The sequence below is a fragment of the Zalophus californianus genome, chromosome 5 (genome assembly GCF_009762305.2).
Source record: "Zalophus californianus isolate mZalCal1 chromosome 5, mZalCal1.pri.v2, whole genome shotgun sequence".
NCBI lineage: Eukaryota > Metazoa > Chordata > Mammalia > Carnivora > Otariidae > Zalophus > Zalophus californianus.
The window spans coordinates 153,692,012-153,718,147 of NC_045599.1; the positions used below are offsets into that span (position 1 = coordinate 153,692,012).

General features: G+C 64.0%; 1 protein-coding gene across 5 annotated transcripts in view; it reads left to right on the plus strand.

The window, feature by feature from the left end:
- Nucleotides 1–26,136, plus strand: part of SLC12A7 (solute carrier family 12 member 7) — a 71,099-nt gene that overhangs the window by 30,779 nt on the left and 14,184 nt on the right. For 4 of the 5 annotated variants that reach the window (XM_027605540.2, XM_027605541.2, XM_027605542.2 and 1 more), the window contains exons 2-13: nt 14,703–14,794; nt 15,183–15,305; nt 17,735–17,881; nt 19,022–19,076; nt 20,103–20,233; nt 20,901–21,142; nt 21,797–22,008; nt 22,358–22,525; nt 23,050–23,148; nt 23,644–23,701; nt 24,292–24,466; nt 25,792–25,910. In XM_027605540.2, the coding sequence (XP_027461341.1) occupies nt 14,703–14,794; nt 15,183–15,305; nt 17,735–17,881; nt 19,022–19,076; nt 20,103–20,233; nt 20,901–21,142; nt 21,797–22,008; nt 22,358–22,525; nt 23,050–23,148; nt 23,644–23,701; nt 24,292–24,466; nt 25,792–25,910 (1,621 nt within the window). Of the gene's footprint in view, nt 1–14,702; nt 14,795–15,182; nt 15,306–17,734; nt 17,882–18,868; nt 19,077–20,102; nt 20,234–20,900; nt 21,143–21,796; nt 22,009–22,357; nt 22,526–23,049; nt 23,149–23,643; nt 23,702–24,291; nt 24,467–25,791; nt 25,911–26,136 lie in introns of those variants that run through there. The other variant, XM_027605545.2, reaches the window with a different exon arrangement.

Here is a 26,136-nt window from a genome sequence, read left to right on the forward strand (position 1 = left end):
TTTCCAGACTTGGAGTGTGTCTTGTTTTGAAGCCGGGGTAATTTTCTTCCTGCTCGTTTCCTTGTCCCTCCACTTAGGAGCTCCACACGGTGGTCTTGGGCCCGTGGGCTCAAGAGTCAGGTGCTGCAGCTGCCAGGAGGGCTGGGCGTCCTGCCCATCTGGGCCGGTGGGAGGCCGGGGTCTTGAGCCCCCGCCCGCCCTCACTTGAGTGCTGCCCAGGGTCTTAACCTTCATCCCCCTTCTTTCCTGCCAGGGGCTTGCCTGGAATCTTAGGGCCTCGCGTGATCTCTGACTCCCGGAGTGTGGGCGGACGCAGACAAGGGTTTCATGCTCACCTTGTAATGACGCTTGCCGTCTGAGCTGAGCCAGCACAGAAGTTACCTGGGTCTTCGACATTTTGTGCTCTACACTCTTCCTTTTCTCTCGGAAAGAGACGGGGTAGCGTCCCCCGCGTGTCACTGTGTGGTTGTCTTTCGGGGATTCTGCTACGGTGGGCTTTGATGTTTCACATGAGGTTCTGGAGTGTAGTTGGTGCTCAGAGGTGCCATGTGACTGGCACCATGTCACCAGCCTGACGAGGGGGCTGTCAGGGAAGGTCCTTAGCGAGCTGGGAAGGCCAGACTGGAGCCCCTCCTGAAGGCCCACTTTGCGGTTCAGGGTGCAGGGTGCACGCCCTGAGGTCCCAGCAGTGGCCACGTCTGGCCCCATCACAGGATTGCTGGCACTCAGGCCAGTCCCCCCGGGGATGTTCCCGCCTTTCTGGGTGGACCTCCTGGTGGTGGTGAAGCATGGCTGGGGAGACCCTCCTGGGGTGTTTCTGGAAGCCCTGGGCTGTCTGGAAAGAGGAGGCCTGAGACCCCGTAGGTTGAGGGCCCAGGGTGTGCTGAGAGTGACTGGCAGGCCCGGAGGAGTGGCGCTCTCCTCAGCAGGCCGACCTGGCCTGGCAGAGCTCAGTGGGGCCGTGGGGTCTGCCCTGCCTCGGTGAGGGCCAGTGAACCGTGACCCAGGGCTGGAAGGAGCCTGAACGCATGCCCCTCCTCCCCCCCCGTTGCTGTTCCACACACCCCAGGCAGATGCTGGTGTCAAATGCCTCCTGAGGCCGGGGCTTGTCTCCCCCCACCCCCAGCTACAGGCCCTCAATGCGCAGGCCGGAGGAAGCCAAGCACTGACCTTAACTGGCCCGCCGCGTTACCCCTGGCCCTGCCCCTCCGGTAGGCCTCTGGCAGGTGCTTTAGAGCCAGGAGGACGGGGCTCTTGACCCAGCTGGTGCTCTGGGGAGGCCTGGGCCCAGGGAGGGTTGGCACAGGAGGTGGAGGCCAGGCTCAGCATCCTGCTGCGGACCCTCCCCACCCTCTGCCAGTGAGGTGGCGGTGTGTTCTGGAATGACAGTTTGCCTTGCTGGGGGTCCTGTGCCTTGTCAGGACATTTATTCTGTGTTTTCTTGTGATTGGAGCTTGCAGGTGGGCAGGATGGACTCTGTGTGTCTCTGTGGCGTTGGTGAGCTACCTCTCGGGGGGTGGCGAGGAGTAGGGTGCTTTCCTAAGTTCCAGGTGTGGGGTTTTTACCGACTTCAGGGAACCCAGGTGGCTGTTGGGCCTGGGTGGAGCCCCTCCTGGGCCTTGGGGGGGGGGGTCCCTGGATCAGGCAGGTGTGCATGTGAGGCATGGCCACAGGTTGTGGGCCCCCAACGGAGGTCGGGCTCAGCCCGTGGAGGGCTGATTGGACCGCTGCCCTGTGTCCCCGTCCCTGGCTGAGACTGTCCAGCTGCCTCGTCTCCTTGGTGAGTTCCGCTCTGCAGCTCAGCTCCTGCTGGGCACCCAGGGGTCTCTTCCCTTTAAGAGGCGGGAGTACTGTGCTTCCCGGAGGCACTCACCCGGACGGTCCCCGGGCAGCGTCACCCACGCTCTGCCAGGGCGTGTGGCGGGCTGGCCATCGGGCAGTGGGCCGCACTCTGAGGCCATGACCCCAGACCTCAAGCAGCGTTTCTGTTGGCGTGTGGCTGCTGACGGGCTGTGCAGGGGGATCCTGGAACAGGGTGGTCAAGGAGTGAGGACAACATGGCTTCCAGGTTTGGTTCAGGGCAGGAGGACGGTGTCGCGGTGGCTGTTTGAGTAGAAAGGACAGGCCATGCGGCTGTCCTGTTGACAGCGCCTCCGAGCACCGTCCTGGGGAGTAGCTGTTAGCAGTCCATGTGCTGTTCAGGGAGATGTCACAGTGTTAGACCCCGGGTGGGGGGCAGGGCTACCACACACGGTTCTGTGTGCGAGGAGCAAAGGGGAAGTTTACCGAGTAGTGTGCAGCTGAGTGCTTGATCACACAGCCTCTGTGCACCTTTTGACGTTCCCAGATGGTCTTCAGGGGACAGGCCCTCTTCTCGAATAAGTCCCCCTGCCGAGTCCATGTGTGTGTGCATGTTTGCGTCTGTGCGCACACGTGAGTCTGCATGTTTGCGTGTGCACACGTGTGAGCCTTGTTTGTATGTGTACACATGTGGGTCTTAGTGTATGTGGGTGTGTGCATGTTTGCACATGTGTACATGTGGGTCTCTGGGCACGTGTGCATGTTTGTGTGCATAAACACGGAGGCGGGTACAGGGGCTTGGTGGTCACGTGGTGTTGGGGTGTTCTTTCCCTCAGCCCCCAGCGGACCCCGGCTCATGAAGGGGGCTGGAGGTGCGCCTCCGGGGGTGCCAGCTGGGCTGTGGGAGCAGTGGTGAGACACGTCTGTGCCTCTGATCTGAGATCTGTTTCCGTGACCAGTACAAGGAGCCTTGCTACATAGAGCTAGGTCCGTGTTCAGGAAAGTTCCTCAGAAATCCTCAGTTTGATACCCACTGAGCTGGAGCAGGTATCTGAGCTGTGGACACCAGCGGTGGCGGTCACTGCTTGGGGAAGGGGGTTGTCCGCCATGAGGGGAACGAGGGACACCTCTGAGGGTCTGGCCCCCATGGCAGCCGCCCAGGGGTCCGCTGGGCGCTGGTCACCGGCAGCTGCCGTCCATCCTGTGAGACTGCATGTGTGCCACGCTGGTCCATCACGGCCTTGGGTGCGTCAGTGAGCAGAGCAGTCTGTGCCCCCCTTCTGGGCGCGCAGAGGCTGCAGGGACCGGCATGTGATGTATGGTGCCCTGGGGAGGATGGAGCGCCATGAGGTGATGGCTGTTGGCGTGGCCTCTCCTGAGGGGCGGTTGGGTGCTGGGCATGGCGGTGCCAGCAGTGAGAGTGGCCAGGAGGAGGGCTAAGCCCCTCCATGCGGAGACCGTGGGCTTTGGGGCCTCTTCAGTTCTGATGTCTCTGGCTGTGTGGCGTGTCGGAGCTCCCCGTGGCGTGGAGGCACCCTGGAGCCTGGAACTGGCCCCGCCTGGTGAACCCGCCAGCCACCAGCTGCTGTTCATAAGGTGGGCTGTGGCTGGGAGCAGGAAGCAGCTGGCCCCGCAGACTGACCCTCTGCCCCGCAGCGCTCTCCGGTGATGGGCACGGGGGGGCCTATGGCTGGCTGAGGGTGATGGGGACCAGTAGCCTGCCCCCCGCAATGCAGCCCCTGGCTGAACGTGAAAAGCGGCGGCCTGGGGGGTGAGCCTGGCCCCAGACAGAGAGGCGCGATGAGTCAGGGTTTGGACACTGAGATGGCCCAGGGGAATTCCGTGGAAGGGCCGGCGGGGGCGGGGGCGTGGCTGGAGGAGCACGTGTGGTGTGGGGTGTGCAGCTCCTGGGCCGCTGGGCCGTGTGCTCAGCTGCGCTCTCGAGCCTGTTTGCAGGGAGGAGTGGGCTCGGGGGGCTTCTGTGCTGTGTGTCCTTGGACGCCTTCACCCTCTCTCTCTGCTGGGCAGATCTGTGGGGCCTGGTGGGCCTGTGGACCCCCCATCACTGCCAGTGCCTCAGTGGGGCCGGTGCGTTGTGGGTGTTGTGGGCACTGTCGGAAAGCGGGAGCAGCCTCCTCACCCTTGCCGAGGGTCTGGGAGCCATGGTGGCATGGCCCACGCCTCCCGCTCTGTGGTTGAGGCTCACGCAAAGTTCAGGGTGTTTAAAGTAAATGGCCCCAAATATTTCGTACTTAGAGGTGTGTGGCAGGCTCACCGTGTGTCTCTGGGGGTGTGGACGGAGTTCTGGGGGGCGCTGTAGAGAGGGGTGCGGGCCCCGTGTGAGCACAGAGCTGGTCAGGGCTGAGGCCACACGGGAGCCGGGAAGGTGGCTGGCTCCGGGGTTGTCTTTGCTGCAGGTCAGTGTCCCACGGGGTGGCTGGAGTGGGTCCGAGGTGCGCGTGACTGCTGCCCCCCCCAGCCCCCTGGAGCCCCCTCTGTCAGGGTCACCGGCCCTGTGGCTCCCGGGTTGGCCCAGGCTCCTGCATCGGGACGGGTGAGCTTGGGCCAGGGACACCTTCCCCGGGCTGCTGTCCCTGCTCCTCACCACGGCACCTGTGGGGCGCTGGTCGGCAGGTGGGGAGGCCGAGGACGTGGGGCCTGCAGTCTGCTGGTTGTGTGTGTGCTGCCGGCCTGTGTCGGGGGTCTCCTGCTGCCCCCCACGTTAGGACATGAATTCAGTGTCAGCCGCTGCAGATGTGTGCCCAGAGGGCAAAGTTTGACGTTAGATATTAACTCCCGTTCACAGGGCCAGGCCAGGTGCTTTCCATCTGGTGGGCTTAGCCAGCTGAGCACTCCTCAGGGTCGCGTTCCCTGGTGCTGAGCAGGGCAGGGTCTCCCCGCGGCTCTGGGGTTGTGAGCCCGTGGGGGTGGTGGGAGGAAGGCCCCTCTGCTGTGGGGTGGGGGAGGCTTTGACGGGAACCCCGTGGGGCAGGTGTCCCAGGCTCTCAGGTCGCTAGCTGCGGCCTGCGGGGGGCCCTGGGGCAGTGGTGGCGGTGGAGATACGGCAGACGGTTAATATCCTTCTCTCAGGAGAAAGGGAAGTCCCCTCTTCAGAGAGAGGTCTGGTCTGTGCAGATAAGCCTGGCAGCTTCAGCAGAACCAAGACCAGGGACAGACGAAGTGAGGTCCCCACGCAGCTGCCCTGTCTGCACCACAGCTCGTGTGTCGGTGCTGCTGCTGTCATGTGGGTCCTTGAGCCTCCTGCCAGGAGACCCGGTGAGGGCCCCAACCACGCGGCCCCTGTGTCCTGGGGAGACGGGGGTGGTCTGCAAGGCTACGTCCCTGGTGGGGGGGGTAGGTGCTGGGGCCTTGGCCTGGGCCTGTGCAGGCTCTGGAGCCCTGGGGAGCCTTGGGCGTGTTCCCTTTCAGTTCTTGGGTGGTTTCTTCCTGGGGAACAATTGGGGGAGGAGGCCGAGGTCCTGTCCTGAGTCCTGTGTGGTCTGGGCTGAGTCGCCGAGGGGGGCATCCCGGGCGTGGTCAGCCTGTGTGGCTCTCGGCCACGTGCATCTCTGTGTGGGGGAGGAGAGCACACGGCCTCGGCCTGTTTGCCACTTAGAGTTGCTTGTTGCTTCCGATTCCACGAAGCGGGAGCTGCTCTGGGCTCTGTGCACAGCGGGAAGCTGAGCCTGTGTCCGTTCAGTGGCCGTGGCCTGGCGCTGCCTGCGAGGTGGGGGCGGCCGTGCGCTGGCGTGAGTGGGGGCTTCCCCTGTGGGCACGGGCCACCCCGCTCCCAGGGTGCGGCGGGGCCCTGAGGAGGGCTCCTCGTGCCTCAGTTTCCCCGTCCGGGAGCTGGCCTGGCCCAGAGGTGGCCCTGCCGTCCCTGCTCCGTCTGGCTGCGGCGCCCGCGGGCTGGCTGATTCCCAGGGAGGCTGGACAGTCACTGGGGAGGGATCGAGTGGGGCCGAAATCGGAGGAGCTGCAGGTCAGTCTTGGGTTCCCTCTTCCCTCTGCCGCGGGGTCTCGGTCGCCGCCAGACGGGAGCCGGTGTGGGTAACAGGAGCCACCCCAGGAGGCCGGTGAGGGCTCGGTGCCCCTGGCGGACTCTGGCCGCCCCCTCCTTGGGGCCCAGCTCACCAACTCCAGGTGCTGACTGAGGAGAAGTGGAGAGGTTGTGGGAGAGGTCAGAGCAGAATGGGCGCAGATGAGGGACTAATGGGGGTTGGGGGTCCCCCCGTTTCCCACGCTGGGGGCACACCCTTTAGGGGGAGAGGCTGGTGAGGCCTTCAGAGTGCAGGTCCCCAGAGATGCCCCGTGTGCACATGTGGGAGGAAACATGCGAACCTGTGTGCGTGCATCTGCGTGCACACAACGTGTGCAGTGTGAATGCTCGTGTGTGTCTAGCCGGCTGGGATTTTCCAGGCAGTGTTTCTGTGTTGCTGCCCCTCGGTAGCTGAGTGTCCCCTGGGACGTCCCCTCTTTTTCTGGACCAAGTCAGATTTAAAGAAAATGTGCTGCATGTGGGGTCTCTGTCTGGGCTTGGGGACCAAGGACCCTTTAAGTGGCAGTCATGAGTTCCTGTGGTGGCCTTGGTTTGGGTTGGAAGGTGGCTGTGTTTTTCCAGTGTCCAAAACCTTCCTGACCCCTTCAACCCAAAGGTCCCTGAGGTGTTTCCCAAGGGAACCTTCCCTCTGGAAGCATGGGGCAAGTGGAAGATGGGGGGAGCCTTGTGGGTTGTGCTGGTCGGTGGGGAGTGTGATGGGATGCACCTGGATGCAGCTGGGCTTGGAACCGAGGCCACGCCGCCCTCCGGCCATGAGGCTGCTCGTGGGGGTCGGCTGGTTCGGGTCACACCTGGTGTCACAGGAGTGTGCTGGGTCAGGATGCTTCTGATGCTTTACAAGTGAGGCTCTGTCCTTGAGGGGAGGCCTCTTGGAGCGGTAAGCAGGCCCAACTGCCCCTGCGGGCTGGACACACCCCTTCCGGGGTGCTGGGCTCCGTGAGATGCCATGCACACGTGGACGTCACTCATGTGGGTGGACCCCGGCGTTAGGGAACTCATGCCTCTGTCCTGCATCAGGGACCCCAGAGCAGAAGAGACGTGTGACGCGGCCTTAACGTACAGGGCCTTGAGTTTGGTGAGTGTACTGGGTGTGGGGGCAAAGGAAACCAGGCTTAATGTGCTGATGTGGAACCCAGGAAAGGTGACTCTGGCATCCGTCCCTTCCCTGTGACCCCAGTGGTGGCCCCGCAGGCCCAGGCAGGCAACCTTGGTGGGCACCAAGGAGGCCCTGGGATGGGCCAGTGCCGGGCAGGCAGGAAGGGCGTCCACTTTCCTGCAAGCCTGAGGCCCTCTGCTTCCTAGTGGGGCAGGCACGCTCCCAAGACGTCCTTCCTTCCGCATTCCCGGAGACCCAGGACGGGAAAGGCTAGTCCGTCCTCCCCACAGAGGATGTGCGAGGTGTCAGCGGCCGTCTCTGGCGTGGGGGCCCTGAGGGTTTGTCCTCATGATACTTCCTCTGATTTCAACACAGTGTTTCTGTGTTAGACAGAAATTTGCCGTGAAAGTCACGGGGACTCTGACCTCGAGCCTGGTCTTGGTTTTCTGGCCTGAACGCAGAATGCCGGTGCCACAGCCGCCGCAGGGCAAGTCCCACTGGCTCGGATTTCAGATTGCAGCGGAGGTCCTGGATGTGAAGCATTGAGGGTCAGCAGGGGCCGGGGGTCACGAGTCCACTTGTCAGGGTTGCGGAACCTAGAAACACTTCATTCCGGCCATAACCGTGTCAAAGAGATCTGGCCGCTGGGGCTGCACTGGGGGGGTCCCCCAGGGGGACGCCGTCCTGCTGGGCGGCAGGGAGAGGGGTGACCCGCCTCGGGAGCCATTCTTGGGGGGAGGTCAGTAACATCCTAGTTACACACGCAGAAGCGGAAGGAGCCAGGGAGTGATGTCTGGCACACTCCGGAGGAGGCAAGATGAGCTGATGGACGCTGTAACCTGAGAAGGGGCCCGGGTTGGGTGTGCCTGGGGCCACGTGGGGTTGCAGCCCTCTGCAGGAACGTGGGCTCTGAGCAGGCATCCAGGTCCAAGGTCGCCTCCCTGCCTCCATGAGCCCCCACCTCTCTCCCCCGGGGCCTTGCCGCCCACCCCTCATTAGGTTCTGCTGTGTTTGCTTGGGCATGACGGGGGTGCACGTGCTTGTTTCGGGGAGACGGAGCCAGGCCGTGCAGCAAGCGAGCCTGGAGTCTGGGGAGTAACCCAGTTAGGCTTGGGGGAGGGGCGCAGTCTGCCAGAATGAGCTTGTCCCTGGTCACATCTAACGTTCACGGACCTCGGGGTTACGTGTGCGTTCAGTGGGGTCCAAGTGGACGTCAGAACTGATGGGGGGCTTCCTGGACTCTGTGTCCCAGCGGGGTCAGGGACTCAGCCTTGGTCGCTGCTGTAAGCTCAGAGAGGCGTCTGGCAGAGCCCTGCTTGGATGTGTGCCCCACGCTGGGGGGCGCGGTGGCTTTCACAGAACGTGTGTTGAACGTTTTGTAATGGGGCGGCAAGGTGAAGCCACGGTCGTTCACCCGAAGCAGCCCTCGTGGGGACAAGGACGCAGTGACAGCGAGGGCCTCACAGCCCGTGCCCACCTGTGCCCCTTCCGGGCTCCAGTCCTTCCTGAAACTGGTTCTGGCCCAGCAGACGCCACACGTCTGGTCTGTCCCGGGAGGGCCCAACTGTGGCCTCTGGGTCCAGGGCCTGGATGGGGCCTGCTCACCGGTCGTGTGCCCTGTGATCAGGTGCCGAAGGTATGCTGCTGGGTCTTCCCTTAGAACCCGGGGAGACCAACAGTTGTGTGTGGTCACTGCGGCCCCTTCGGGGTGCAGAGAGGAGTGCTCCCCCGTGAAGCCCTGGTTTCCACAGATGTCTCTGAGCTAGGGGCTTTGAACAGGCTGATCCTCCCTGCTGTGAGGTGGAGCAGAGGCAGAGAGCTACTGAGGCTGGGAACATGCAGGGTGGGTGGCAGAAGGACGGTGGAAGGACGGCCACTTGCCTGCTTTGTGGCCTCCTGGAGAATGGCGGCAGACAGCTGTGTGTTGAGAACCTGCTGCTGGGCTCTGCGAGCCAAGGCCTGGCTGCTTGCTTTTTGTCAATAAAGTTTTATTGGCACACGGCCCTGCTGTTGGGCTTGTTCACACCTGATCTTTGGTGCTGCAAGTGCTTGTGATGGCACTGTGGCCTTTTACAGAGGAAGCTTGCTGGTCCCGTGTCTGGAACCTTCCTCCATGTCTGTCCTGCTATCAGCATGCTTGAAGGATGTGGGTCAGGAGTCTTTACTTGTAAAACGCTGCAGAATTTATATGTGGCGGTTTTCCTGGGGTGGTTTTCAGGAGAAATGCTTTGTAGCAGGAATGCCATAGGGTGTCCTGTCACTGTCTTACTGCCCAGGTGACCCCAGGCGACCCTGGTACCGGACATCTCCCCTTTGTCCTGAAGCTGTGGGGACCCACGTCTCTGCCTCTCACCCAGCAGCTACAGGGTCCTGTGGATTTTTGCCCCGAATTGCTTCACGTGGTGGTTACGTGGACACACGCACCCGCGTTCATGAATGGTGCCTGCCTGTCTGTGTCTTCCAGGCTTCAGTTCTTAAGTTTCCTCTTTGTGGTTTCTTTGAGATAAAAACTACCTCTTCATTTACTGGGTGAGCTTTATGTTTGGCACAGCTCTGGACTTGCGGCTACGCTCCCCAGCCCCGCGTGGCCTGCCCCCGAGTCCTCCCTGTGTCTCTTCTGCCCCAGGAGTCCTTGCGGCATCTTGGCCCGTGGCAGTTTCTCTGGCTTTGCTTCCTCATGAGGTTGTGGACTCGGACCTGAGTGCTCAGAGGGCCCATGGCCGTGGGGCAGTGGGTGAGCGTGGGCCGTGTGCTGCCGTGGGGCCCTTCAGCGTGCCATTCTGGGAAGGGGCTGCCTGGTCACAGAAAAGCAGGTCCAGTGTGGGAGCACCTGGAGTCCACAGCCAGCCGTGCGGTGGGACCCCCGAGAGCTGCAAACCCAGAGCCAGGCCGGGCGCTGCTGGTGTCTGGGGTTCGGCGCACAAGACCTGCCCCCCGTGGTGCTGCCCGCCTCAGGGCCCCCCCGCCCCCGGCAGTGCCGCCTGCCTCGGGGGCCCCCTGCTCCCTGGGGTGCTGATTGTGCTCTGCTCTGGCTTCAACATGCTCCGGGTCGCTGTGTCTCTCTCCGAAGGGATCGCGGGGCTCAGCTGAGTTGTGACATCGCTGCAAACAAGCATTTATAACAAACAGGTTTTAAAATGATTTCTGTAAATGGGAGGCGAGTGAGTGTTTTCCGTCCTTAGACGTGCAGGTGAGCCTGACGTGGGTTCCCTGTGGCAGAAAGTGGGAGAGGAGCTTGCCACAGACGGTGTGGGGATGAGTCCTGTGACCTCGTGCTGCGGCACTGGTGGACCCCCTGGCCGGCCCGGTGCGTTGTGTGTGTGTCTGTCCCTCCGCATGGTCCTGGCAGAGGCCACCTAGGGGAACCCGTCCCAGGAGGACGCGGTGGGGCCTGGTGGGGCCTGGCAGGGCCTGGCTGCCCTCTGCCCAGGCTTGTCGTTGGGCCCGTCATCAAGCGAGCAGAATCTTCAGACTCGTCGGGAAGGCAGGGGTCTTGGGAGCGCCCGACCCCCCAGGATGACGTGGCTTTCTTGGGTCGCGCCCGCGGAGTTGCTGTGGGGGTGGTGTGCCCCGCGCAGTTGGCAGGGTTCAGGTGAGATGCACGGGGGTCTTTGGGCGGCCGTCCAGGCCCGCGTGGCTAGCCTGGGCTTTCTCTTCAGGGAGGACTCTTCTAGAAGCGGTCTCCCCTCTGTTGGAATAGTTTCTATTTTTAAGCTTGGTTTTGCCTTAGCCGTGAGTTCGGAGGAGTTGTGAGCGCGGAGGAGTTGTGAGCGCTTCGAGGATCCTCGCGTACCCCGTTGACCCGAATTGCCTGATGTCGACGTTTGGCTACATTAGCTGTGTCTCTCCGTCTGCCGCCCTTCAGGGTGTCCCTGAGCCGCTGGGTGGGTGGCCGACAGGACGCATGGAGGTGACACAGCTGTCCTCTGGCTCAGCTGGCCCTGCCGTGTCCTTTATCAGAGGACGTGCTGCTCTGCTCTCCCTGTCTCCCACCTTCCAGAACCTTCCGCGCCTGTCTTTGTCCTCTGCGGTATCGCTTACCCGAGGGGCAGCTTCTCTCTGCGGTTGTCACACGCTTCCTCATGTCATGGCTGGCAGGAGTTTTCTCCCCTGGGTGTGACCCTGTTGTTAACCTTGACCTTGGTTAGGTCAGCGGGCGGCTTCTCCCCTGGGGTGTCCCTGCCTTGTGATGTGCAGCAGGTGCCGTGGGCCCGGGCCCTGTGTCCGCTGCTGTACACCTCAACTTGTGTCTGCTCGCGGGTCTGGTGCACGCGGCCATCAGTGGCCATCGTTCGGTGGCCTTTCCGTCTGTCCTCGGCTGGGTGTGGCTGCCCTTCCCCAGTCGTTCCTGGATCTGTACCATGACCTTTCATTCTGACTCTCAGTGTTTTGGAGGTGGCCAGCAGGAGCCCTGTCACTGGTGCCCTGTCGTCCTGATGCGGGTGTGTGGGTAGTGGTGAGCCCACCCCCCAACCGCCTGTCCCAGCAGCGAGGGTGCACTCACGTGACGCTCGGATGCGCACGGTGCGCTCGCAGACTCATGCTGGTTTTAGGAGTGCTCACCCGAATCTCTGGAAAGGGCACCCCCTCCCAGGGTCCCCAGTTTCCCGGAGTCTTCAGCACTGGATTTAGTCTCGGTACTTGGGCCGTTTCCTTGATCTCTGCGTGGGGTGATTAGTGTCCAGTTGAAATATGGTCGTTTGTGTTTTGTCCATCGTTTTTTTCTAAGTGTGGGAAACAGAGGGCACGGTTTCGGAAGCCGAGCAGGGAGGCGGTCCCCTGACAAGCGCCGTGTAGCACAGACTGCAGACCAGGCGGGCGAGCGATGGTTGTGGAGGTGTGGGGGGCTGGGTGCCATGAGCTGGGACCCTGAGGGTCTGGGGGGCCTTGCGCAGCTGGGTGTGCCATTCAGGAGCAGGGTCTGCCTGGATTTCAGGGGCTGCTCAGCTGACGGGGGGTGAGGGGGGTTCTCTACTGTGCCCATGGCGGCCCACTATCGCTACCCCTTGTCTCTTGAGCCACCACTGGGGACCTCCCCACCCCCACCCCCAAGCATCCGGGCAGGATGGGGACCAAATCCCGGCAGATGACAGGTCTTACCAGTGACCCTGCGGGCTGGGGACCGTGCAGTCCAGACGCAAGCGCAGTGTCCTCAGGTGACACTCCTGCACCCACCGTCCCCATGGTTATTCCTCACAGGAACCGTGACGCAAGCCTCCCCACTCACGAGGTGATTTTGGGGATCATTAGGAAGTTGGACCAACAGGACCTGCCGTGAATTCTCCCAGCGCCGGGGCCCTGGAGTCTCCGTGCTAGGAAGCCTTCCGTGTGGTGTTGGGTCATAGGTCAGAACACCAGGTGGCCTGAGCTGGTGCTGGTGGGCTTGAGGACCTCCTGCCTCACTAATCAGGAACAGACCTGGGGGGAGGTCCTCCTGCGTGCGAGTGTCCACGTCCGCACCCCTTGCGGCGTGCGCCGCCTTCCCTGCCGCGGCCTCCTGACTCTGGACATCCAGGCAGGAGCCCCCCCCTTGGGAGTGGTGACTCCCTGGCAGGGACGGTGTTGAGGGGACGCGAGTGGGTGCCGGTGAGGGGGCACGGCCCCTGGGCTGCTCATCTCACCCGACCCTGTCTGTGGCTTCTGCGTGTGGGGCGCCATCACCATCCCTGATGAGATGGGGCTGAGCTGGGGCTCCTGTCACCCAGGGCTTGTGGCTTTTCCCTACGCTTGGATTTGGAGCCCGTGATCGGGTGCTCAGTCTCGAGGTCTGGTACTGGATTGGGGCCTGAGGACTTTGTGCTCCTCCGTGACCTGGTGGCGTCAGTCTTCTGCGCGGCCTAGTGTGAGCACCCTTTCTTGTTAGGAATGGTTCTGGCCAGGCCGCGGCAGGGTCTGTCCAGATGTGTGTTCCGGGGAGGCGCCGCAGGACCCGAGGGGGGCAGCTTGGGACTTGAAGATCCCGAGTGGGCGGCCGCCCGTGGGGCCCTCTCACCCGACCCCCTGCAAATAGCGCCGGCGCTGCCCGTGAGCCCGGCACTGGGGGCTGGGCGCTGCTTGCTGCTCAGAGGCTGAACCCCCGTGATAGGACACATTCTGGTCCCTGCTTTTCTCCTGACATCCGTGGGCTTCGTTTGTGTCCACCGTTGCCCGGCATCTGAAATACGCGCAGGGCTTTATCGTGTATGGAGCCATGTCTAAACCCCAGTGCCCGGGAATGGGCCACGCGGGGGCAGAGGGTTTTTTCTGTTCTAACAAACGCAGGGTGTCTTGGTCTGGAGGTGTCTGGCTAACTGGGGGGGTCTGCAGACGTGGCTGTGGCATCTGAAAGCCCGTGCCAGTCTGGAACCACCTCAGCGAGCCGCACTGCTGGGACTGGAGCGCCTGCCCTCCCCTGCGCCCTGGCCCCTGCGCTCTTGCCAAGGATGGGGTGAAGTTGTGGTGCTGCTCTGTGAACACATCACATGTGAGGTTGACGTGTTTCGTGTGTGTTGGGCATGTGCATTCTTCTTAAGGCCTGTCTGAGAAATAGGGAGAAGTGGTGGCCGTCCCTGGCTTACTGGCCAAGGGCCTGGGCATGACCCCTGCCCACACGGAGGTCACCTCCTTCCTGACGTGGTCACTGGCACGGGGTGGTGGCTGTGCTGCGTCCAGGCTCTTGGTGGAGGGTTGATGGGATGCAGAATGGTTGGGGGGGGCCAGGGGGGCAACGGGCTGGGGCCGGGACCCTGGCTTCAGGGAACAAAGGTCAGAGGTCAGCAGCCCCTGGGCAGCGGGGCTCCGGCAGACCCTGTGGGTGCTTGTCTTGCACGAGGACACACCCCATGCCCATGTGTGGGCTGCTGCCCTCCTGCAGCCTCACCTCGGCCCAGCCCTGGGGCCTTTGTAGGGGCACCAGGGCCGCAAGGTGCAGCTCCCGCGAGGTGGACTATCTCCCTGCGGTCAGGCCACTGTCCGGGGGCTGGGGAGCTGTCCTGCTGGGGGTCCTGGGTGTTGTGTTAGCCGCCCCCAGTCCTGGCTTCCAGCTTGGGTCTCGGTGAGAGTCAGTGGGGGCTGAGCTTGACTTGGTGGGGAAGCACAGTTGGGGGGTGGGGGTCCTGCCTGTCGGTGGTGGGGGGTGGGGTCTTCCCTGCCAAGAGGGTGGTGGTGCTGCTGCAAGGGCCTGAACGTGCCAGACCTGGGACTGGCTCACAGGATGGTGTAACTTCCCCGTGTGGGGGTCTGATATCAGGGGGGCACTAGGGTCTGACTTGCTGGCCTGGACCCCAGGTCGGCAGGGATGGGGCCCTGACCCCTCTGCATTTGCTGAGGCCGCTCCGCTCCCCTGTGGGCCTGGGCTCACATCTGCACCTGGCCTCAGCTTGCCCTGGGCATGGCAGCCCTTCCCATCCTGCCCCATCAGCTCCACCTCTGTTACCTGCCCTCACTCTGTGTTCCTGAGTCTTGTCTCGTAGGTGGGGAAACTGAGGCGGGGAGGGCCGGGCTGCTCAGGCACAAACAGCTGTCCCAGCAGCCAGGGCTGCGACCTTGAGGAGCATTGCTGGCAGGGGTCCCAGGCACGGGGTGACAGCTGCAGGTGACATGCATGTCTGTGTTCTTGGAGCCCAGCGGCCTCCCCCGCTGCCCCGCGCCTGGCTGGGCGGAGCCGACGTCCTGGGGTTCCACAGGCCCCCCCCTCCCCAGGCCTGCAGGGGCGCCGGTCCTGTTCACAGCCACTTCTAGGAGTGACCTGAGCGGTTTCCCCTCCAGGAGATGGAAACCCTCGAGAGAACAGCCCGTTCATCAATCATGTGGAGGTGGAGCAGGAGAGCTTTGAAGGAAAGAACATGGCGCTTTTTGAGGTGACTTACACTTCCTCCTACGAGACGCGTGAGGGCGGTGACTTCAACGGACACGGCATGGGGGCTATGGCCCTGAGACCTGGGGGTCGGGCGGAGGGCTGCCTGCCTGACTGGACGCCGCGCACGGGGGGAGCCTCTTTGGCCACCACCTTCTCGGGAGGGGCCGTCGGGGAAACCCTGGACCCCTACTGAGTGGCTGGGAGCCCCGAGCTCTGCCCCTGGCCCCTGACCCCTGACTTGGGGCCTGGTGTGCACGTGTCGGGTGACGTGGGCCCATGTCAGCCCTGTGGACCTCGGATCTGGAGCTGGAGACACTGGCAGCTCCGCGGGGCGTTGCTCCCGTGGGTTTGGGGATCCAGGTCACTAACCACATCTTGGCCCCAAACAGGAGGAGATGGACAGCAACCCCATGGTGTCCTCCCTGCTCAACAAGCTGGCCAACTACACCAACCTGAGCCAGGGCGTGGTGGAGCATGAGGAGCACGAAGACGGCAGGAGGCGTGAGGTCAAGGTGCGCCGCCCCCGGCCCCTGCCCCCGTCCCCCCCCCCCCCCAGGCCCCAGCCCTTCCCCCTTCCTCCGTCTCTCTCTGCTCTCCTGCCCCACGCCCCCCCTACCCCGTCCCCCCATCCCCCTGCCGTCGTCCTCCCTGGGGCATTCCTCAAGTCCCAGTTAAACGTGACCCCTTTCCTCTCTGCTGCACGTGGCTCGGTTGCGGGTGAAAAGTGGCCTCTGCAGTGAGCGGGACAAAGGCAGCATGGGAAGTGCTGAGGTCGGAGTGCCTGGCCCCACGAGGGGGTCGGCGTTCCTGCGGGGCTCCCGCCATCGGGCGCAGTAGCGTGGAAGCCGGTGAAAGGCCTGGGTTTCCTGACAGCCGGCCCTTCCCCCTCTGTGTCCACCCTGCCTGGCAGCAGCCACGCGGCTGGGGTGCCAGGCCCCCTGCGTGCATGGAGGCCTGCCTGCTCCCCGAGCACCTGTGTCCAGCCTGACCTGGGCCATTAGGAAGTCTGGCCACAGAGGAGACTTCGTGTCGGAAATGCAGCAGGATAGATCCTGCTTTTCCTTGACACTCGGGGGTGTTTGTCCTGCGTTCTGCACGGAGCGGTAGACGTGGGGTGTGAGGGCTTCCTGGCCCAGCCTCGCTCTGGCCGCCCTCCTGGGGCAGAGGACAGTGGGGACAGCGGTCCCCGTGACACCGTGTGGACAGGCGACCGTCGTGGACGCTGTGGGATTGAGCGCCACGGGCCTTTTCTGTGCGGCCGGCACAGAGCTGTCGGTCTGTCTGTCCAGTGGAGCTTGTGTCCCAGGGTGCCATCCACTGCCTGCAGGACCGGGCTTTCCTGTGGTTGGCCCAGCTCTGCTTGCCTTGTGGAGCCCCCGCTGCCCCCCCGCTGGCCCCTCGCTGCCCCCCGCTGGCCCCCCGCTGGCCCCTCAATGTCTCCCCTGTCCCCTGCGGTCACAGGAGCGGCCAGCACAGTCATCCTGTAGACAGGTGGACGGGTTCTGGTTGGGATGAATCATCCGCCCCACTGGGGACTGATCAGGTCCTGGTGGTGTGGAGACTGCCCTGACGTCCACCGTGTCCCCCCGAGCACAGGAGGCTGTGTCCAGAGACCCAGCCCCCCTGCAGGGTGCCATTTCCAGGGCTCTGGACCTCACGTGCAGCTGGGCTGATCATCAAAGCTGCCTTTAGGAGAGAGTGGGAGGCCCTGCCCTTCCAGGGTGACTCGGGGTCTGCCCAGCCACTGCCTGCAGGACATCAGTGGACACCCTGCAGCGGCTGGGGATGGCTGCCTAGCGCGGGAATCGAACCGTGACCGAGAAGCCGCACCCTGCCTGGCACCACTGTCCCATTTCACACAACGGGGAAGTCCCTGGGGTGTTTGCCGGCCCTGTGACCACTCTGGGGGCCCTGTGGGTGGGTAGGGTGTGGGCTGGGGGCGCCACACAGGCCCTGCGTTAGAAGGGAGCTGAGTGTCCTGTCTGGACCCAGGGATTCCCTGTGCCTCAGAGTCTTTTCGGGGATCCCATGGGGCTCTGCGGCCCTGACCCCTCCCGGCTCACGGGGACGGGCGTTCCTGGGTGCACGCCAGTCCTTGGACCGAGAAGCCCGCCTGCCTCCCTGAATGTGGGTGCAGGCCAGCAGAGCCGCCTCCTGGGCCCTTGAACTCCCAGGCCCTTGTCTGCAGCCCCTCTACTCGCAGCAGATGTTTCCAAAGCAAATCTTCCCCAGTTGTGTGGATTCTTTTACTCACCTGAGTTTGAGATATTTTCCCGTTGAACATTGTTTTCAGTCAGTCTCGAGATCTCGAGTGTGCCCCTGACCGCGGTGTTCCGCCACCTGTGGGATGGGCTGGGACCCCAGCGGGGTCTGCCCTCTGTGCTGGCTTCTGGCCTGGTTGCCGGCCGCCTGCCCGCCCGGGTGGCGTGCTGAGCCCTGGTGGCCTCCAGGATTTCAGGGGACACCCCATCAGGCACCTCCCAGCGCTGCGTTCTCGGTCACCCTGGAGACAGCCCCCTGGGCTCACGCGGCCTCTTGTCCTGTCGGAACTTTCCGGCGGGTTTGACTGAGGCACTGCTGACTTTGCGGGGACTTCGGCGTGGTTAGGGGGCAGCCGCCCATCTGCCGCCTGCGTCAGTGGCCGCCTGGGCCTCCGGGACCCTAAGCTGCTGCCCGCCTGCTGGACAGGGCCTGGCTCGTCCTGCTCTCGGCTTCCCCGACATTGCCGTGGCTGTCCTCGTGGCACTGTCCCTGCTCCCTGGCAGCGACGTGGTCTCTGGTCCTCCCGAACCCGCCCTCTTGAGGATTCCTCCCAAAGCCTCCCTTCCAGGGGTGGCCTGGCTTCCTAGAGCCGTGCAGCCTGCACGGCCTCCCGTCTGCATCCGCCGTCCCCGGGTGGCTGCCGTGGCCGGCCCCCCGGAACTGCTGTGCTCTCTTTCAGAGCCCGCGCATGGGAACCTTCATTGGCGTCTACCTGCCGTGCCTCCAGAACATCCTCGGGGTGATCCTCTTTCTGCGACTGACGTGGATCGTGGGGGCGGCCGGCGTGCTGGAGTCCTTCCTTATTGTGTTCATGTGCTGCACCTGCGTGAGTGCTGAGGCCCCCCCCCGGGGCCCCGCCCAGGGCAGCCTCCTCGAGCGCTGCTGCCGCGGAGGGAAATCGGGGCTGGTGGGACTCCATCCCTGCGCCTGGGGGGAGGACGTGGCCGGGGGCTTTCGGGGGCACGGTCAGCATGCGTGAGGACCCGCGTTTTGACACGGTCCCTTCCAGTTCACAAGCGCCTGGGCTTCCTGTTGGAAGGAGGGGCCCATGCCAGTGGCTTGTCCAGCCCCAATCCTGGCTCCCCACCCCCGTGCGTCCCCAGGCGTCTGTGTCCAGTGGCGCTCAGTGAACCAGGCCCCCTTCCCACCACTCCTGGGTTGGCCGTGGCCCCCGCACGTCCTGGGCACCTGCTGTGGCAGCCTCAGGCTCGCCTGCCCCACTCTTGCTGTGGAGACCAGAACTCGGCTCCTCCCATCCGCCAGGTGTGAGTGCCCTGGCCCCAAGAATTCAGACAACGCGGGCTGTGCCCCCCGCGGCATCGCGGGCTGTGGCCTCACCTTCTAAACTGCGTCACGTCCTTCCTCCTGTGGCGTTTTTCACTGGGGAAATCCGGACGGATCTGGAGTAGTTGCCATAAAACCAGATAAAAATCAGGAGAAGGACCAGGGGCTTCTTCAAGTGGGACCTTCAGCCAAAGCTGTGCCCGGTGGGATCACGGTGACCATTGAGGCCCTAAGCTCTCCCGAGGCTGTTCCTTCTGGTCCTTCGGTTGCAGGCTGCCCCCCAGCCTGTAGTGCGGTCACTTCTGAGCTGTGCTGGGGGCACTGGAGGCAGACCCGCCTGGGACAGCTCTGGAGGTCCTGCATCCAGCCCCTAGGGCAGGCACCCAGACGGGGTCCCCCTTGTACCTCACGGCAGGCGGGCACCCAGATGGGGTCCCTCTTGCACCCCACGGCGGGTGAGCACCTAGGCAGGAGCTGGCCTTTCATTCCAGGTGGGGTCCTGAGTTGGGTATTTCTGGGTGGCCTGCAGGAGCTCAGCTTGGGGCATTGAGTGGGAGATTGGGGGCAGCCCTGAGCATCCTGGAGCCCGTGTGCCTGACTGCTCCGCAGCCCCTCTGCGATGGGGCCGGGTGTGGCCCCCGAGGTGCCCTCTCCTGTGAGAGGATCACCTGTGTCTTTGCAGACGATGCTGACAGCCATCTCCATGAGTGCCATCGCCACCAACGGTGTGGTCCCAGGTAAGGGTGCTGGGGCAGGCCGTGTGGGGTCCCGAGCTGAGCCCTGCCGGGGACCCCATCCAGGGCGGCCTCCGCCAAGGCGGGCAGCACTGCCCCACAGGGCCCCAGTGTGCATGTGCCCTTCCCTGCTTGGTGGCCAGCCTAGAGGACAGAGACCTCCACATCTGGTGGGCAGGCAGGCAGACTGGGGACAACCTCTGCACAGTCAGGCTCCCCCGGAAGCCATCAGCAGGGACCTTGCCTCCAGGCAGAGGTGCTCACGGGCTCCTGGCTCTCACCCGTGCACCGAGAGCTGGTGCCTGGTGTCCTGGGAGGCGTCTTGTGTCCCCTGAGGGCACCACGGGCTGTCCTGAGACCAAGGTGGGGCCCCTGCGCACACTTGTCCGCAGCGCCTGACACTGCGCTCAGGGTGCTGTGACATTGGGATTCTGCTCCCTGTGGGAACCTATGTGAACACTTCCCGAACTTTCTTAGGAAATCTTGCCTTTGATCTGTGGTTGGAGATACTGCCATTTTAGGAGCTGCTTCCTGCTTTTGGTTCTGGAGTTAATTTCTCCCAGACCCTCATTATCTGGAAATAAACCGAAGCGCCAGGGTGGGCAGCGCCTGCCGCTGGCACCGTGTGGCCGGCGTGGAGGCCTGGAGAGCGGAGGGGCTGTGGGGGCTCTGGGGATGGCCCTCGGTCTGGGCCGGGGGTGCTCGGCTGGGTGGGCAGGGGCCTCAGGCGAGGAGGGCCGGGAGGGACGCTGTGCTGCATCTCCAGGTCCTGGGGAGGCCGCCCGTCCCCAGAGGCTCCGTGCCCCGGCGCATGGCAGTGGTGTGGATGTGTGGAGCCACAGTGATGTGTCTTCATCCACCAGCCGGGTCTGGGGTCGGGCGTGCTCTGGTGCAGGACGGTGCTCCAGCAGCCACAGGTTTCCTCAGCCTTTCTGGGGCAAAGTGCACAGAATCGCGGTGTTGGGTCCAGCGTTGGCCTCACAGTAAACGGTGTGCCGCTGACCTGCAGCTTCTCTGTCCCGTTGGCAGCTGGTGGCTCGTACTACATGATCTCGCGGTCCCTGGGGCCTGAGTTCGGGGGCGCCGTTGGCCTCTGCTTCTACCTGGGCACGACCTTCGCCGGGGCCATGTATATTTTGGGGACCATTGAGATTTTTTTGGTAAGTGCCTTGTTTTGGGCTGGTTTTCCGGACGCCGAGGAGTCCCTCCCAAGGCACGTGGGCCCCCTCAGCCGGCCCCCTCACTCTGACGCCTGCCTCGGGCTCTCGGGGGCTCCGCCGTGGCTAGCGACCCTGCCCGTGCAGCAGTGACCCGTGTCCCCGGCTGCCCTTGGGCTCAGCCACCAAGGTTCTCGACAGGTCGACGTCTGTGTGACAGGCTGCAAACCTGAGCCCGGGGTCAGCCGTGCCTCCATGGCCTTCAGGGCCTCAGCTGTTGGAGGGGGAGGGCTGCCCAGGAATTGGTCCGTCCCGTCGTCCCCACTCAGTTTGTGTTGTGCGTGTTCAGTAGGGCCTCCCCCAGAGACGTTCTCACTCCCAGATTGTCAGGGCGTGGTGGCCCTCGGCCTGCAGGCTGAGCTGGGGGTGCTGTCCACAGGCCGGCTTCTACGACACTGACCCCAGGGCAGCGTCTCTCTGCAGTCTTTCCTCTCTGCTCTCATTTCTTGGCACCCCCGGGGCCTACTGTGAATGCGTTCTGGTGGTGGGGGGCCCCCAGCAGGGGAGGGAGCCCAGCACCAGCCCCTGCAGACAGAGGTGCCTCCCCGTGGGGCCACTTTCCAGGCAGGGGTGCTTGACGGCCCTTCCTGACCCCGTTCGTCCCCCGCAGACCTACATCTCCCCCAGTGCGGCCATCATCCAGGCAGAGACGGTGGAAGGTGAGGCCACGGCCATGTTGCACAACATGCGTGTGTACGGGACATGCACGCTGGTGCTCATGGCCATGGTGGTCTTCGTGGGCGTCAAGTATGTCAACAAGCTGGCCCTGGTGTTCCTGGCCTGCGTGGTGCTGTCCATCCTTGCCATCTATGCCGGTGTTATCAAGACCGCCTTCGACCCACCGGACATCCCGTGAGTCCTGGGCCTGCAGAGCTGGCCCGTCCTGCAAACCTTGTCTGTGCCCGTGACCACTTGCCTGGCTGGGGTGGCCGTGCCGTGGGACGCAGATGCCCCTGCTCTCGCTGGGCTCGGGGGTGAGCCCTCAGGATGCTCGTGCGGCTGCGCCATCTGCGTGGGTGGGGTGGGTCCGGTGAAGGTCTGGGGTGGACGGGGTGCTGCTGGCCCCAAGGATGGCAGCACTGAGCTCCTCCTTGGGTGGCTCAACCTCCATGCGCCCTATGCCCTGGCTCCCCGGCTCCCCTAGTCCATGCTCCCCCCCCGCCCCCAGTGGGTTTCTTTCTTGTTCTCTTACACACGTGGATGCCAAGTCCCAGGGAAGTGGCCCGAGGTCACAGCGAGTGAGCGAGCCGCGGTATGTCTGGCACATGGCCTGTCAGGCTGGCCAGGTGGGCCCAGCGCCCGCAGGGCTGGTCCAGGAGGGCCCTGACGGGCTGGGTGGCCACTGGTGTGAGCAGCAGCCACCGCTCACAGCCCATGCGGCACTCGCGTCGCCCAGGGTGGGGTGTCCAAAGCGGCTTAGCAGCCCCCAGCCTGGTCGCCCGAGGAGAGCAGGAGTAGGTGTTTCACAAGGCGCCCGCATGTGCTCACGCCAAACCCCCGCGCTAGGGTCTGTCTCCTGGGAAACCGCACCTTGTCAAGACGTGGCTTCGACGTCTGTGCCAAGTTTCACGCCGCCAACAACAGCACGACGCCCACCGCACTCTGGGGCCTCTTCTGCAACAGCTCCATGCCCAACGCCACCTGTGATGAGTACTTTGCCCAGAACAATGTCACAGAGATCCAGGGCATCCCCGGCGTGGCCAGTGGCGTCCTCCTGGGTGAGCGCCCCAGGGTCCACGTGGGACCGTGCCTGCCCTCCCCCATGGGGGCCCGCCAGGCGGCTGCCGCCCCTGGAGCTGGAGCCATGGTCAGCACCGGGTGGCAAAGCCTGCGGGTCAGCAGACCCTTTCTGGGGTTTGCTGCTGGGTACACATGGGGTCGTGGTTGGGGGTGACAGGGCTGGTCCGTCTGGTCGTCTTGGAGGAGAGGTTACACGTCCTTGTGTGAAGTTGGAGCCCATGGGGGCTGGTGAGCCCTCCACCCCCACCGCCTCTGCAGGGGCCTCCCTGATGGCAGGAGCCCGGCAGAAGGTTCTGGAACCTGTTACCGGCCTATTGTGTCCCGCAGATAACCTGTGGAGCACGTATGCAGACAAGGGGGCGTTTGTGGAGAGGAAGAGCACGCCGTCGGTCCCCGTGCCAGAGGAGAGCAGGGCCAGCAGCCTGCCCTACGTCCTCACTGACATCATGACCTACTTCACCATGCTGGTCGGGATCTACTTCCCCTCCGTGACCGGTGAGGCCCTGCCCTGTCCGTCACTGCACACACCTGCCCCAGCCCCCCCAGGAAACGAGCTGCAGGGTCTTTGCTCCCCTCAACGTGCTGATTGCGGTGTGGGAAGGAGCTCTGTCCCAAGCATTCCCGACTGACCAGCAGCCCTTGAGGTCACTGACCCTGGCGGCTGGGCGTGGACCCGAGGGCCATCCTCACACGACATTCATCTGACCTTCTGGCACTACTCTCGGCGCGCGCCAGTGCCTCAGCCCCTGCCAGGACACCCCTCAGTGGCCCGGTGCGCAGCAGGAGCCCCCAGCCCCCACCTTGGCCTGGCGCCGTTGGCACGTCCAGCCCTTGCCTGGGCGCTAGGCCGCCGCTCGGGCTTCCCCTTCACCAGCTGGAGCCCCACAGCTTGCAGGCGGGCGCGGGTTCCAGGCGCTTCTCTTCAGTCTCACGCTCTCCCTGTGTGTCGTGGCCAAGGGCGTGGCTGGTGGCGTTTTCTGGGTTTGTGGTAACTGGGGGCTCTCCTGGTGGTTCTGTAGGAATCATGGCGGGCTCAAACCGGTCCGGGGACCTCAGGGACGCCCAGAAGTCGATCCCCACAGGGACCATTTTGGCCATCGTGACGACGTCTTTTATCTGTATCCTCAAAGGGGCCGAGATGAGGGAGGCCCCAATGCTCTGACCGCTGCCGCCCAGGGGGGAGCCGGGCTGGCGTCTGCCTGACGAGGGAGAATGAGGGACGCCAGGTTGCTGAGCTCATGCCGGCTGCCTCCCAAGCCACTGTCCGTAAACTGCGTGTAGCACCTGCATCCTCACACGTGACAGGTGGTGGTGGCCCGTAACTGCGGGCGCGACACTCACAGCGTCCTCGTGCTGTCGCTGAGGTCTGTCCTTGCTGAGTGAGCCAGCGTCCCCTGCCTGGTGACCGTGGCGGTCATCGGCCGTGTGCAGCCTGACTCAGCTGGAACCAGGATGGGGCCGTGAGGAAGGCGCCGCCTTGAGGGCCGTGGGGTCACGGCGGGGAGGCGGGGAGTGGGGACTGGGCAGGCGGGGCGCAGGGCTGGTTCATGCCCACCCGCCACCAGACCCTGCCGATGACGTTTGGCCCGCCGCTTCCTTGACACAAGACACAGACCTGTCCTGCATTGTGCTCTTCGGGGCCTGCATCGAAGGCGTGATCTTACGAGATAAGTACGTTGGGTTTTGTTTTTTTTTTTTTTTTTAAGATTTTATTTACTTGAGAGAGAGAGAGCACATGAAAGGGGGGAGGGTCAGAGGGAGAAGCAAACGCCCCGCTGAGCAGGGAGCCTGATGTGGGACTTGATCCCGGGACTCCAGGATCATGACCTGAGCCGAAGGCAGTCGCTTAACCAACTGGGCCACCCAGGCATCCAAGTATGTTGGTTTTTGTTTGTGGCTTCTAGAAGCTTCCAGGTCAGCATCAGTTTTCTCGTGGATGGTGGTAGCGTTGATCTTGGGACCTCCCCCAGGGTTGAGCCCCACGGCTCCTCTCGGGGCGTTCTGCTCGGTCTGGTGTGTGGTCCTGTCCTGCCCCAGCCTGGAGCTGGGGAACTGCCGAGCAGTCTCCTGCCCGAGAGAGCGTGAGGGGTTCTGTGCGGTTTGGGACGGCGTGGCCATGCCGACGCCACGTCTCAGGAATGACTGGTTTCCCTGCGCCTGAGAAAGGAGTGAGGGTGGCAGTGGCCTCACTCCAGCTCAGAGCGTGGGAAGATGTTTATGTCTTCAGCTCACATTTGAAAGCCCACCCACCTGCCCCACAGGTTTGGGGAGGCCCTGCAGGGGAAGCTGGTCATTGGCATGCTGGCCTGGCCGTCTCCCTGGGTCATCGTCATCGGCTCCTTTTTCTCGACTTGTGGTGCTGGCCTGCAGAGCCTCACGGGGGCACCACGCCTGTTGCAGGCCATCGCCCGCGACGGCATCATCCCCTTCCTACAGGTGAGCGGGGCGGCTGCCCTTCTGAGAGCAGGGGGCCCCGCGGGAAGGGGTGTGTCTGTGAGGGTCCCTGAGGGTCTGCCCCCAGAGCACGATCTTCACGGTTACAGACCGTGAGACCCAGGTCCCCACCGCCAGCCTGGCAGCCTCGCCCTGGGTGGTCACGGTGCTGAGGGCGCAGGTACATGTTGGGGGCGGGGTGGCCCCTCACCGCCCTGGGCTGTGGGAACAGTTGAGAGGAGCAACCCGGGGAGCCTCCATCTTCTCAGGGCTGCTGTCTGTCCTGCTGGGCACAGCGTCTTCCCCGCACCACATGCCACAAGCTGGGGGTTCAGACAACACACGGGGATTTGCCCACACCGCTGGGGGCGGGAAGTCCCAGATGCGTGGGGCGGGGGGGGGCAAAGCTAGTTTGTCCTTGGTGTGTCACCACCTTCCCCAGCTTCCCCGAGTCCCCATGTGGCCTGCCTGTGCTTTTGTGTTCGTCTTTCTCACAAGGACACCGGTCACCTGGATTAGGGCCGCCCGTAAAGCTCACATCTGCAAATGTGGTCGAGTAGCCTTCTGAGGGGCCGGGGCCAGGGCTTCACTGTGGGGCTCAGGGGCGCACAGGGCCCCTCCGTGCGTGTTCATCGTCAGGGTTGGGGCTGGTCCTCCCCCCTCCAGAGCGCTGTCCTCGCCTTTGCTCCCCAGAAGGTTCCAGCACACTTCACAGCCCTGTCTGTTGGCTCGGCGCAGACAGGGTCCTGCTCTGGGGGTATTGCCATGTCCCCGGTGCCCCACCCCGGGTCTGTTTCTGGTGTCATTCCGCGTGTCTGCAGTGTCTGCAGGGTGCTCCGCACGTCTGTTCCCAGAGCCCCTGGGCAGCAGGGACTGTGCTAGAAGAGCATTGGAAGCTGGTGTCCGGAGGCAGCTGTGGCCTCCACGTGGTCCTGCCCTGTGTGGCTCTGGGCGAAGGGCCCTCACAGTTCTCCGTGCGCGTGTGCTGCGGGGGACCCTGCACCTGCCCCTGTGAGGCTGGCCTCAGGATGCCCCGGAGGCCCCCGTCCAGCGCATGGAGGGGTCACCTTCACCTCCGCCCCACGCTGTGAGGCCCAGGCCCGATGGTACCTCGGCCACTGTCTGCCTTCTCGGTTCTGGGTATCAGCTTTTCCTCCCAGAGCCAGGGAGGGTTCAGGACGGGTTGTGAAAGTCCGCTTCTGCCTCTGTCCCGTCCCTGAGCCCTTCTGGGGCTGCCCCTGGGAAGCTGGCCTTCTCACCGGGACGTGGGCTGTTGTCCTGTGGCCTCTGCCCCCCACGCTCGCAGCCCACCTGCCCTTTCCCTGCAGGTGTTTGGCCACGGGAAGGCCAATGGGGAGCCGACTTGGGCCCTGCTGCTCACGGCCCTCATCTGTGAGACCGGCATCCTGATCGCCTCCCTGGACAGCGTGGCCCCCATCCTGTCCATGTGAGTGGGGGCAGGCCTGGTGGGAGGGGTGTGGGGGCAGGCCCCGGAGATGGGGCTGCTGCTTGTGGACAGGGAGGCGAGTGTGCAGCCCCGCTCTGGGGTCAGCAGACACCCAGTCATGCGGGCCAGGTGGTCCTCGTGGAGCCGTGCCGTGGGTGGGGGTGGACGGGAGGGACGGTGCTGTAGTGGGGGGTGGGGAGGCCACGTGGGACCTGACCCCTGGCCC